Raw genomic sequence first — 13,715 nt, forward strand, 5'->3', positions numbered from 1 at the left:
GCTCTATATTCTGTGATATAGCTCTGCTGTCTACAGCTTGAGCCTATAAATTCTCTATAACCTGAGAAATAGCTCTGCTGCCAGGTTCTCGAGCCTGTACGATTTCTTTAGCCTGAGATATAGCACTGCTGCCAGGTTCTTGCCTGTAAGATCTCTATAACCCAAGATTTAGCTCTGCTGTCTGAAACGTGAGCCTGTGAGATCTCTATCACCTGAGATATAGCTCTGATGTCTGAAACGTGAGCCTGTGAGATCTCTATCACCTGAGATATAGATCTGCTGTCTGAAACTTGAGCCTGTAAGGTCTCTATAAACTGAAAAATAGCCCCGCTGTCTGAAACTTAAGCCTGTAAAATCTTTATAACCCAATATATAGCTCTGCTGTCTGAAACGTGAGCCTTTAAAGTCTCTGTACTGTGATATAGCTCTGCTGTCTAAGGCTTGAGCTTGTAAGATCTCTCCATCCTGAAGGATATGCTTGCTGTCTCCGGGATGAGCCTATAAGGGTTCTGAAACCAGATAGATATCCCCAATATTATGTTTGAACCTGTAAATAATGTTTAATCTGAGAAACAGGCTTGACGTCAGGCTGCGTGAGAGGGCCACACTTAAGGCGCGAGATCTCCTATGGGCAGCTGCAATGTGGCTCTGTGTTGTTTCTGCGTAGAAGCAAAGCTCTTTGGCCTGAGCCTGTAAGATGTCTTCGTCCTGTTGGTTCACTTGTGCCTGTAGGATCATAAGTGTCATCAATGAGAAGACTTTGCTGCAGGAAGGTTGGGCTTCATTAAGATCCATGCAACCTGAGAGATAGCTTTGCTGTCTAATAGACACATTTTGATATATTTTGTGTATAAAAGCTGTATCCTGCGTTGGATCCTTTGATGTCCATGATAACGCTCCAACATACTTTGAGACCCCCCCCTCCCCTTGCCCCTCTAACCACCCCTCGCGGGGGAACGCGCGATTGGTGCTATGCAGACCACTGCTGTAACTTCTGCCAATGACTGCCCAAAATCACCGTGCGAACTACCTAAGACGCTAACTCATCATAGGTGCACTGTGTTTTTGTTTGCGTTAAGAAATTACGACTTAAAATAAATAAAAATTGGTGGATATAACTTATAAGCAATGCCAGTCCTCCTGCAAGTATAGGTTAACATCTAGCTCAAATAAATTCTGTCCAAGTCCCAGGGCTTTAAGTGGGCCGGGTCCTGCCAGTGCTCAGCACCAGCAGTCCTAAAAAACAGGTGCTGAGACGGGTCCCTATCGGGCTGTCTCTTTTTGCCCTCACCCTTAGGATGAAAAATAAATCTTAACTCTGCAGCAGTGACCCCCTTCTTCCGCCTCTGGTGTAACTTAAAGAGACTCGTTCTAGTTCTTTCACAGTCTCATCATTTTAGAACGGAAGCATTTTCAATATTATATATGACGGAGCCTCAGTTGTTGCTTATTTATCTAACGCAACTAACAACCATTGGCAAAGCCATTAACCCTGGATTGTTGTAGGTATGATGTTACTTGTTGTATTATATATCTGGATGCAACGACAGAAGCAGCAAAATGCAAGTTGGGTGGCACACCATGATAAGCAGAGATGTTTAGCTTAAGTGTTTTTGAATGAATGAATGAATGATGACATTTATAAAGCGCTGGCTTTCACTCCAATGGAGCATCTTTGCGCTGGAAACGGGTAGACTGAGTGTCAGGGAATGTGGTCTCTAATGTCGCCATGGTGGTCAGATGAGAGATAGGGCCAGACTATCTGGAACTGTGAAAATACAAGTTTTCACTTAAAGATAGACTCCGTTTGTGTAAGTCTCAATTGGGTGGGTAAATGGTTCCAGGCTTTTGCCCCAGGTACAGCCATAGATTTGCCTCCTCTGGACTTCAAACGGAAATGGCGGGGTACTAGTAGATTTTCCTTGGAGGATCTCAAATTACGTGCCATGCCCTTAATTACATCAGCCACTCCCCTTTGAGACCCCCCCCCCCCGCCAAAGTTTATTCATCTCACACAAAGCTCTGCCTAGGTCCAAAAAATCCTATGTGGGTGACGGAATCCCTATTTCACCTCTTCTGAAGTCTGTGATCCATGGCTTTTGCAGACAGTGCCTTGAGGGCAAATCAGTTTGCACTTCAGTAGAACAGCGCCCAAACATAACGCCCTGTGAAGCGTGCTACACGAGTGTGCCGATTATACATCTGTATTTCAACGCGTCACCTGGTGACAGTTTCTGTTCTTTTATTCCCATCCAGTCATTTCCAGTTCTCTCCTTCCTGTCCTGAGAGAAAAAGGCGGGAACACCAGGCTCCGCCCCTTTTTGTTGCCATAGTGATTCAAATAAAGATTGCTCACCTGGACCTGTGTGTCCCAAACATGCAGGGAAAGGGCCTCGCCCTGGCTCTGCCTCCTCTCTCTCTTGTCCCTCTCTCCTGTCAATCCCTCCTCCCTCTCCTGGAACGCCTCCCTCCCCCTCTCTCTCTCCAGTATAAATAACCCGGCCGCCACCACCTGCCTCAGAGCGCATTCTTCCTACAGAGGGATCCTGCAAAGAGCTGCTGTCCGCCCTCAAGGCTTAAACAAAGAGACTGATCTCTGTGCCGCTGACATGATCTTCGACAAGGTGAAGCGGTTCGTGCTGACCCTGGACTGCCCGGAGCCGGGCTCCCCGCCCATCTTCAGCGGCGGAGACACCGTGACCGGCCGGGTGCTGCTGGAACTGGAGGCCGAGGCCAAGGTGGAGTCCATCAAACTCCACGCCCAGGGCCTGGCCCGGGTCCACTGGACCGAGTCCCGCAGCGCCAACTCCAACGCAGCCTACAGCCAGAACTACGTGGACGAGGTGGTGTACCTGGACCACCAGGAGGTGCTGCTTCACACAGGTGAGAGGGGGTCCCACTGGCATGGGTGGGCAGGAGTGGTGAGTGAAGACTCAAATAGGGCTTGGTAAAGTAGGGTTGTGGGTTAATATACCTGCGGCAAGAATGAGTGTGCATCCAGCAGGTCAGAGGTTTAAATCCTAAGAGTACTGGTTCAGCCGGTCATCCTTCTTAAGTTGATAAATTGAGTACTATTCACTTCGGTAATAACTTTGGGTTAGAGCAGTCAGCGGCGAATTAGGCTGTGATCTGTGCTATATGAAAGATAAATGTCACGGGGGTGGGGGGAGGGGCTATTCACATCCATTCCCAAAGGTAAAAAATACTAGATATATATTCCATGTATATTTTTGGGACGTTCTCTCAATCTGACAATTTCTAAGACATACCCACGGCTTAAAAGTTATGTTTTACTTACGTGGGACAAAACATTTGCCCAGGATCACACAGTTTAATCAGCAGCAAGTGTGACTGCAGCTGTGAGCTCCTGGGTCAGAATGGATAGCACCCCCTCTAGCCTAGGGTGACGAGGCTTCCAGGACAGTTCAGATTTTTCAGGAGCTGCCCCGGTAAACTTCGCACATTTAGCACATGTCCCGCTTTTCAGAGAGTGTCGACTGAGAACAAAGGTGACACGTTTTCATGCGTCCTGTGGCAGCCGCGGGTAGCACCTCTTGTGAGCAGGACTCTGGGCTTAAAAGCTGAATTGAATGTATTACTCAGTGCCTCGCTCGCTGTTTTTTCCCCTGTTGATGAGCGCGGATATTTAAATCGCTCTGTGCCCCTCGGCTGTTGTCAAAATGCAGCCCTCCTTTAATTTTTGCGAAATGTCCCATTTTCTTGGGGTTGCCAAAAACTGGCCAGCCTCCTGTAGTCGAATCTTCTTGGAGGGGCGCCAGCTTGCTTCTTCTGCTGGGCACGCACGGTGCAGAGAGGGGCACCAGCTTGCTTCCTCTGCTGGGCACGCACGGTGCAGAGCGGGGCACCAGCTTGCTTCCTCTGCTGGGCACGCACGGTGCAGAGCGGGGCACCAGCTTGCTTCCTCTGCTGGGCACGCACGGTGCAGAGCGGGGCACCAGCTTGCTTCCTCTGCTGGGCACGCACGGTGCAGAGCGGGGCACCAGCTTGCTTCCTCTGCTGGGCACGCACGGTGCAGAGCGGGGCACCAGCTTGCTTCCTCTGCTGGGCACGCACGGTGCAGAGCGGGGCACCAGCTTGCTTCCTCTGCTGGGCACGCACGGTGCAGAGCGGGGCACCAGCTTGCTTCCTCTGCTGGGCACGCACGGTGCAGAGAGGGGCACCAGCTTGCTTCTTCTGCTGGGCACGCACGGTGCAGAGAGGGGCACCAGCTCGCTTCCTCTGCTGGGCACGCACGGTGCAGAGAGGGGCACCAGCTCGCTTCCTCTGCTGGGCACGCACGGTGCAGAGCGGGGCACCAGCTCGCTTCCTCTGCTGGGCACGCACGGTGCAGAGAGGGGCACCAGCTTGCTTCCTCTGCTGGGCACGCACGGTGCAGAGAGGGGCACCAGGTTGCTTCCTCTGCTGGGCACGCACGGTGCAGAGCGGGGCACCAGCTTGCTTCCTCTGCTGGGCACGCACGGTGCAGAGAGTGGCACCAGCTTGCTTCCTCTGCTGGGCACGCACGGTGCAGAGAGGGGCACCCGCTTGCTTCCTCTGCTGGGCACGCACGGTGCAGGGAGGGGCACCAGCTTGCTTCCTCTGCTGGGTACGCACGGTGCAGAGAGGGGCACCAGCTTGCTTCCTCTGCTGGGCACGCACGGTGCAGGGAGGGGCGCCAGCTTGCTTCCTCTGCTGAGCACGCACGGTGCAGAGAGGGGCACCAGCTTGCTTCCTCTGCTGGGCACCCACGGTGCAGGGAGGGGTACCAGCTTGCTTCCTCTGCTGGGCACCCACGGTGCAGGGAGGGGTACCAGCTTGTGAGTCCCATGGTTTCACACGCACTAGTGTGCTGCACGTGTGACTGACCTTTCGGTGCAGTGTGTATCCTTCAGGATAGTGGCTCGCGTCCCAGCCTTTCATCCTTCAGTATGTGATAAAAGGAGCACACGTTTGAAATAACACCTGCAATTAAAGCGCCGCGACATCCTTTAGAATCTTGTGTGCGCTGCAAACCTGTGAACATTGTCATCTCTCTGGGGTCTTATCGGCTTTTTAGTTTTATATCTATTGCCGGAAAAAAAATCACTTTTAAAAGCAAACTTTAGCTGAATGGAGTTTTACATATGCCAAATAAGCAAAGGTTTAATTGTCGCAGGGCATTTCCTTCCGTTCTGGGGTTACAGTCTTGTGACAGCTGACCCCAGAAAGGCATTCAGGGGGACAGGAGACACCGCAGGAGGTCTGAGCACGAATGTATAAAGTCATGTGTCTTTCTCCCGCAGATAACGAAGCTCCCGCGGTTCTGCAACCAGGAAAGCACGAATTCCCATTCACCTTTCAGCTGCCAGAGTAAGTGTTTTTTTCTGTTGCAAATCTATCTATCTATCTATCTATCTATCTATCTATCTATCTATCTATCTATCTATCTATCTATCTATCTATCTATCTATCTATCTAACTTGTGTGTGTGTGCTGCAGGTAATATGGGGGGGGGGGGTGATGGCGTAGGGGGACAGACTATCTATCTATCTATCTATCTACCCATCTACCCATCTACCCATCTACCCATCTATCTATCTATCTACCCATCTACCCATCTATCTATCTATCTATCTATCTATTGGTATATTCTTTGGCTTATTTGGGGCTGGGTGGATATTTAAGTCAATGATAACTCCCCCTACCCCCTCCCCCACCGGACTAACGTCCACTTGCCTTATATATAGAAAATTGATCTAGTCTCTTCATCTGGACAGGCTACAGGAGGGGCTTGTAAGGGCGTCTACATTTGCAACTGCAAAACCACTCTGACTGCTTTATAGGCAAATGATTCCTATGAAAACAATCTAAAAATCATATTTTTTCCTCTTTACCACCCCAGGAACGCGGTGACGTCTTTCGAAGGCAAGCACGGCAGCGTGCACTACTGGGTGAAAGCCAAGCTGCACCGGCCCTGGGCCCCCGTCAGGAAGGCCAAGGTGGACCTCACCGTCGTCCACCCCATTGACGTCAACACGCCCGCACTACTGGTGAGTCTAAGGGCGACAGTTGATGGTGGGATGGGAAATACAGTTAGCTCTTTAATGAAAATAAAAACAAAGTAAAAAGAAATCAACCAAAAAAAAAAAAAAAAATCAATAAAACACGCCTATACTGTGTTTTGCACTTTTAGTTTTCAAAATGGCGGCCTCCGCCTCCTAACTTTATTGCAGCCTTGGGAATTCCCAATACGGTAATGATTAAACTGCCAGGGGCAAAGCGGAGTGCTGTGGGGGAATTTTACCCACGTCAGTCTTTTCCCAAAAACTCATTTTTGGCCTCTGAGGCAAGACAAACATCTCAGTAGCTAAAACCCTCACCCTCACTTTATAAAGAACAACAGGGACTCAGTCAGCACTTTATTGCGGGCTTCAGTAATGCATGATGTGATGTTAATGCCCTCTCCTCTCTCTCTCCAGGCCCCACAGGCAGGTACCAAGGAGATGAGCGCCCACGCCTGGCACTGCCACCTGGGACAGGTTTCCGTGAATGCCAAGACCGACCGAAAAGGCTACACCCCAGGTAACCACCAACAGCGACTCACCCTACCTAATCTGACGCAATCGCACAACCAGTAGGCAAAGGCTCTATTGCGGTAACCAGTCCCTTGGGGGTATAAATCATTTCCCCACACATTATGCTCCTTATTTTACAACTTCACAACAACAGGGAGTAGCCAAGATGGAGCAACACTTAATGACTCAGTTCCTGCTGAGTGCAACATATTATGTCAAATTTCCAGTATTAGATAATTAAATGCTTTCCTGCAAATAAGAATGCATGTCCACCAAAACGGCCAATGGAATTCCTAGATTCAGTGGGCGTGTACCCTTGCTTTCGCTGCACCATTTTACTACATGTGTGAGAATGACTTACCGACGACAAAGCTTTGTCTGCAGCTGGGGCACTTTAGTGACCAAATGTTTTTTTAATTTCTATCCCAGGTGAAGTTATCCCAGTCTTCGTTGAAATCGACAACAGCACCTCCAAGGCCGTGGTGCCCAAGGCGGCCATTATCCAGACGCAGACCTTTGTCGCCCGGGGGACCACGAAGCAGAAGAAGACCATTGTGGCCACCATGGTGGGGGAAGCTGTAGCCCCCAGAAAGAGGGTGACGTGGCACGGGAGAGCCCTGAAGGTCCCACCCCTCTGCCCGTCCATCGCGCAGTGCCGGATCATCCGCGTGGAGTACGCTCTAAAGGTAAGACCAGGGTTAGCTCTTGGGCCTTGGAGAGCGCAGGGGTAGACGCAAACTGAACCGTAGAAAGCTGGGCAGCCCCAGGCAGGGATTCAGATAATGAGATATTCATATTCACATTCAAAGATCTGTTTCAAGTAACTCCGTATTTAAATATCCAGAAAGCTGGGTAAACAAATAAAACAATGGCATCGATTGCTCTGGTATCGATTGTCATGGCTGGGTTTGTTCCTGCCTGACTTTAGACCAGAGTTCCTTTTTACTTCCGGTTTCTACATTGGCCTTTTACCTTTGCACTCCGCACCCAGGAGAAAGAAATTAGAGTTGGCCTTCTACACCTTGCTAGAGGCTCTCGTTTTATGCAACCCCACGCCCTCCCACGCCACTCACGTTCACTGATGTTTAAGTAGGTGTTTCCATGGTGAATCTTCATTGGTACTCCATCCGGGGTGATCATGAACCTTACCTGGCGGCGCCGGCTGTGCACCGAGTAGGCTCTACTCCGTCACCTGAAATTTACAGGTGTGTTCACGTTAATCACCTCTGGGCCTGGAACCTTCGCAAGGAAATGGCAGACCCAGCAAAAACAAGTTTAGAAATGTACTGTTAACTTAGCTAAGTGTTCCCATAACCGGTTTTAAGTGGTGACATGATTATGTTTATGGCAAATGCCTATTATGCAATTTTTAAGGGTGTTTTCCCTCTTTTTTTTTTTTACACAAAGGTTTGTGTTGAAATTCCAAGTTCATCAACCCTGCTCCTGGAGCTACCGCTTGTGATTGCGACAATCCCGCTCCATGCCGTTGGGAGCCAAACATCTGACACAGGCAGCCAGTACACCGTCAACCTGGATTGGCTACGCGGGACCACCCCGGAGCTACCTGAACGTAAGTATCTTATCAATGTTGGAATAGGATTTTTTTAGTTTGACAACAAATGCCTGCAACGTAAATGAACTGTGTAAGAGGTGTTGATGTCTGTGAGATCACCATCCACGACGTCATCAGTCTCTGTGACATCATCAGCAACGTTTTGACTTTTCTCAATGCTCGATTTTGGTCTATGGCATCTTCGACCAAAATAAGATGGTTAGCCTGACTTCATCAACAATGGTTTGATTGTTGAAATGACATCACCGATGATGGCTTGAATGTTACTCAGGCCATCATCAGCCGTGACTTGGTTAAGATCTGTCACGTCATCAGTGGTTGCATTGTTGCCCTAGTATCAACAATAATTGTTTCAGTTATACCCATGACATGATCCACAATGGCCTTATTGTTGTCCTGACATCACTGTGACGTTGCCAATAATGGTCTGAGTGTCACCTATGACATCACTATCAGGGCTTGCCTGATGCTCATAACATCAACAATGACTTAAATGCGGTCTGTTGCTTCAACAATGAGTTAGTGCCTGTGACTTCTTTAAGAATGCAATGTTATGCATGTGCCTGCTCTCTGCATAAAAATGGTGACTTCCTGTCTGACCTAGGGTCTGTATTGCTTTCCAGCTCCTCCTGAATACGCCGCTATTGTGTCCGATGATGACTGCGAGTACACTATGGCTCCACCGGTACACGACCACTTCAATGGTCCACTGGAGGGGCCCTTCTACACTTACATCCAAGAATTCCGGAACCGCCCGCCTCCGCTGTACTCCGAGGTGAGCATTGTTCTCTACAGATCCTCCATTTACCACACCTTGTTTGTACGGATCTCGCCCCGGCACCTCCAAAATGTGTTTACACGTATCAAATGAGATGGTTGGATATGGATCGTGAGGGTAGGACAGGCCAGGAGCACGGAACGGAAAACCATGAAGTACTTCTGTAGTGAAGAGAGGAACCGGTTGAGTTTACGACGATGTAGTAAGTCAGATCCTGGCGGGCGGTGGCCCTTTCTTGGCCATCCAAATATGACCCTGTGTCACTGCAGAGAGGAGACCTGCCATTCAAAGCCCTTGTTACGTCCACTTTCATTTTTATGGGTTTGGGGGAGTCCTGGAAGTGTTAGAGAAAAAGGTAACCACACAAATATGATACAAAAATACTTTTTCTGCCCACCCCACACATCTTGAATCCAGGACTCCTTCCTGGGGAGTTGTACATCCTGCAGTGTTCTACTGAGCTTACACCAGTCTAAAGCCATGGGAATTAAAATCGATAGAAAACTAACACACAACTTTAAGTAGGTCAACCTCATGAGTCCGCAAGTTAATCTTCCACCAATTAAGTTTTCTTAGCAGTGAATACGATTAATAAATGCAATCATGTAATTTTTAAAATACATTTTCTCATGCACTTAAGTTCATACCCCTAAACCTGTTGCATGCCCTAAAATGCGGAGAAATAGCGGGGGGTGTGCTAACTTTCTTCTTTGTGCTCCTTCTCAGATTGACCCAAATCCGATCAACGGGGTGAGTCTCCGCGGCTCGACTGGCTGAAGACAGATGCAGTCGAACTAGAACGAAAAATCACTCTTGACGGAGAAGGCTTCAGAGTCTGTCCTGGTGCTGACAAGGTTGCCTGGTTCAGGCATGGCGTCGTCATCGAGACAGAACACAACTGCAGACCGCCTGGACAGGCGCCATCTTGCAGGCCCTGGTGTCTGCAAGGACCAGAGTGACGTCATGGAGCAAGGAAGAGCGCGGCTTACGGAGCGGGTGGACTCCGGTTCCTACCCACAAGTGAATGGTTTGTAAGCTAGTTGAGCACAAGGACCAATGACAGAAGCTGTTCCTGCTGGAAAACTGTAGATGACATAAGAAAGTCGAATTGATGCAAAAAGCTGTTATTGATGGAAGAAACTATAGCTAAGATAAGAAAGTGGAATTGATGTGGAAAACTGTTGACATAAGAAGCAGTCGTTGATCAAGATGTTGATGTATTAAGATGCAACAGACGTAAGAAGCTGGTGTTGGTGTAATAATGTGGCTATCGAAGAACCGCTGGTAGGTGAAACGTCCCTCGGACAAGGAGCAGAAGGGATAAAAAGACTTTGAGAAGAACTTTGTTGAATCTCCAATTAGAACAAAGGTGCCATTTTGAAGTAGAATTTGCCAAAAGTCCTAATTTCCAGATGAGACCCGCCTTGGTATGTGAACACATGAAGATAAGATAACATCCCTCAAGGGAACACCTGGGGAACTTAAACGGCGTCGCACTGCTGAGTTAAAACGGGACACCTTCTTCTGCTTCAAGGCGAATATTGATTTACTGGGTTAATGAACACATTTTTGCAGGCCATGCTCTGTAGCAACCAGCATTTTTTTCTTTTTTTAAATCGTGTGACAGGAAAAAAGGTCACATGCTTTATAGCTATAAAAAAAAAAAATAGCTTCGTAATGTTAGGTAATGAATTTCTGTGAATGGACAAAGCTGCACAACTAATTATTGGAAATATTGCAGAAATGAATACTTATGCTGCAATGAACAGTGAAAAAGCTGGTTCAGCGTTCCGGGTTTCAAAGGATGAGGAACAAGCTTGTTATGCAATACCTTAGTGCCTAGATTCTCTTTGGCGGTATTATGTGCTATAGAAATGAATAGCGCCTGGATACCTTCAGATCTAAAACAGGCAGGATTGACAAGCCACAGTGTTATCGTGTGCATACTGTGAAACAAGAGAATAATTGGTTTTAATACTGTTCTCCACTTCCTTTCAGGCCTCTTTTTTTACTCTTCTTTTCTGTAATGTTTGCTCAAAGCGCAAAGTGCCTCAAAACTTTCATGTTACGAGATATTTATTCTGTGGCTTTGAAAATAAATGTTTTATGATTCCACATTTTCTATTGTCTCATTTAAAAATATAAAAATAAAAGCAGAGAATGAACCGAAGGGTGCTCCAATGCGCTCACTCCCCCGACACGACTTAACACGCGCACAACATGATGTCCACTTTTACCCTCGTTCTCTCTGTTCCTTATAGTTTTAACAAAACATTCTCGAATGCTTATCTTAGCTAACTTTCAGCCTCACTCTATAGCAGCTAGCGCTTGCCTGGGGTGCGAGGGGCTATATAACTGGCACAGCTGAGGTCCCCGAAAGCGCTCTTCCTGCACTCATCACGCGACTCTAATTGTTACTCACTGGTCCGCCAGCGCGCGGCAGGAGGCCGACACTGACGCGGACAAAGCACTGGGCGAGGCAGATCAGAAGGACATTGATTGTAGGGGCACGCTCTTTTGGGGACGACAGCTCTTTAAATTGGTCAAAGTTTTTACCGCTGATCTCCTTGATCTGTAGGGCTTCGTGTGTGAGAAGGGGGTTTGTGGGGTTTTTTATCTTATTTCTGGAAGGAATATCTTAAAAACGAAATTCTCCCAAACCCAGAGATTCTGGTTGAACCCCCCCCCCCCCTGCGCCCCTGCGACCACGATCTCTGTTGTGCTTCTGAATAGGGGGTAACACTGGGTGGGGCCCTTTATTCCGGTAGCTTGAGGGGGGGGGAAGAACACTGGGTGGGGCCCTTTATTCCAGTGGCTTTGGGGGGTAACACCGGGTGGGGCCCTTTATTCCAGTGGCTTTGGGGGGTAACACTGGGTGGGGCCCTTTATTGCGGTGGCTTGGGGGGGGTGACACTGGGTGGGGCCCTTTATTCCGGTGGCTGGGGGTGTAACACTGGGTGGGGCCCTTTATGCCGGTGGCGGGGGGGGGTGACACTGGACGGGGCCCTTTATTCCGGTGGCTTGGGGGGTAACACTGGGTGGGGCCCTTTCTTCCGGTGGCTTGGGGGGGGGGGGTGACACTGGGCGTGGCCCTTTATTCCGGGGGCTTGGGGGGGGGCGTAACACTGGGTGGGATCCTTTATTGCGGTGGCTTAGGGGGTAACACTGGGTGGGGCCCTTTATTCCGGTAGCTTGAGGGGGGGATAACACTGGGTGGGGCCCTTTCTTCCAGGGGTTTGGGGGGGAGGTGACACTGGGCGTGGCCCTTTATTCCAGGGGCTTGGGGGTGCGTAACACTGGGTGGGATCCTTTATTGCGGTGGCTTAGGGGGTAACACTGGGTGGGGCCCTTTATTCCGGTAGCTTGAGGGGGGGGGATAACACTGGGTGGGGCCCTTTCTTCCGGTGGCTTTGGGGGGGGGGGGGTGACACTGGGCGTGGCCCTCTATTCCGGGGGCTTGGGGGGGGCGTAAAACTGGGTGGGATCCTTTATTGCGGTGGCTTAGGGGGTAACACTGAGTGGGGCCCTTTATTCTGGTGGCTTGGGCGGGGGGTAACACTGGGTGGGGCCCTTTATTCCAGTGGCTTTGGGGGGTAACACTGGGTGGGGCCCTTTATTCCGGTGGCTGGGGGGGGGGGGGTAACACTGGGTAGGGCCCTTTATTCCAGTGGCTTTGGGGGATAACACTGGGTGGGGCCCTTTACTCCGGTGGCTTGGGGGGGGGGTAGCACTGGGTGGGGTCCTTTATTCCAGTGGCTTTAGGGGGTAACACTGGGTGGGGCCCTTTATTGCGGTGGCTTGGGGGGGGTGACACTGGGTGGGGCCCTTTATTCCGGGGGCTGGGGGTGTAACACTGGGTGGGGCCCTTTATTCCGGGGGCTGGGGGTGTAACACTGGGTGGGGCCCTTTATTCCGGTGGCGGGGGGTGACACTGGACGGGGCCCTTTATTCCGGTGGCTTGGGGGTGGGGGTAACACTGGGTGGGGCCCTTTATTCCGGTGGCTTGGGGGGCTAACACTGGGTGGGGCCCTTTATTCCGGTGCTTTGGGGTGGGTGACACTGGGTGGGGCCCTTTATTCCGGTGGCTTGGGGGGTAACACTGGGTGGGGCCCTTTCTTCCGGTGGCTTGGGGGGGGTGACACTGGGCGTGGCCCTTTATTCCGGGGGCTTGGGGGGGCATAACACTGGGTGGGATCCTTTATTGCGGTGGCTTAGGGGGTAACACTGGGTGGGGCCCTTTATTCCGGTGGCTTGGGTGTGTGGGGGGGGTAACAAAGGGCAGGGCCCTGTATTCCGGGGGCAGTGGGAACCCCAAGTAAGGCTGAAAGTTCGGACCAGAAGATACCCCTTGTTTCCTTTACCTGTCTGGGATGTCCCCCCTGTTTCTATCCTAAGTTTGGACTTTGGGGCAGGGGTGCTCCAGACTAGACAACCTGAGTAAGCCCATGGTGCAGCCACCTCTCTCCCGCTGAGGGCCCACGCCAGACCCCTCTTTGAGCGGGACCAGTGGATGACATATATACTGAAAGAGAAGTGCGACAGCCCCCCAGCTTCCATCCAGGCCCCGACGGATTCCCATGGTGATTCCATGAGGGTTTCACCTGGGATGCCAAGACGTGCAGTCTGTGCCCTCGCCCCCACTTATCTAAGGCTAGGCGGACTGTACTTCACACCCCTGGGCATAGATGGTGCCAACCTGTGCAGCAGGGAGGGGAGCAGTGGTTTGAAAGTGTCTATCAGTCTGTATCATATATTTAGTGCATCATACTAAAGGTGCCAGAACCACAGCGTCAAATGTTCCTAAGGTCTG

At 50.3% G+C, this 13,715-nt stretch overlaps 2 protein-coding genes across 3 annotated transcripts in view; one reads left to right on the forward strand and one right to left on the reverse strand.

Annotated features, from left to right (window-relative positions):
• PEX11G (peroxisomal biogenesis factor 11 gamma) overlaps nt 1-13,715 on the reverse strand; it is a 507,211-nt gene that overhangs the window by 191,519 nt on the left and 301,977 nt on the right. The window lies entirely within an intron of this gene.
• Nucleotides 2,376-11,020, forward strand: LOC146772324 (arrestin domain-containing protein 2-like). The gene is made up of 8 exons (XM_085637656.1): nt 2,376-2,883; nt 5,283-5,349; nt 5,882-6,029; nt 6,459-6,561; nt 6,984-7,240; nt 7,962-8,124; nt 8,751-8,902; nt 9,632-11,020. Exons 1-8 carry the CDS (start codon nt 2,610-2,612, stop codon nt 9,680-9,682), a joined length of 1,215 nt encoding a protein of 404 aa, XP_085493782.1. The 5' UTR covers nt 2,376-2,609; the 3' UTR covers nt 9,683-11,020.

Source organism: Triturus cristatus, chromosome 12, assembly GCF_964204655.1.
Source record: "Triturus cristatus chromosome 12, aTriCri1.1, whole genome shotgun sequence".
Taxonomy (NCBI): Eukaryota; Metazoa; Chordata; class Amphibia; order Caudata; family Salamandridae; genus Triturus; species Triturus cristatus.

Coding starts and splice junctions, on each gene's coding strand:
- LOC146772324 (XM_085637656.1), top strand. CDS start 2,610: ATGATCTTCGACAAGGTGAAGCGGTTCGTGCTGACCCTGGACTGCCCG. Junction 7,241..7,961: donor GCGTGGAGTACGCTCTAAAG/GTAAGACCAGGG, acceptor TTTTACACAAAG/GTTTGTGTTGAAATTCCAAG. Junction 8,125..8,750: donor CACCCCGGAGCTACCTGAAC/GTAAGTATCTTA, acceptor ATTGCTTTCCAG/CTCCTCCTGAATACGCCGCT.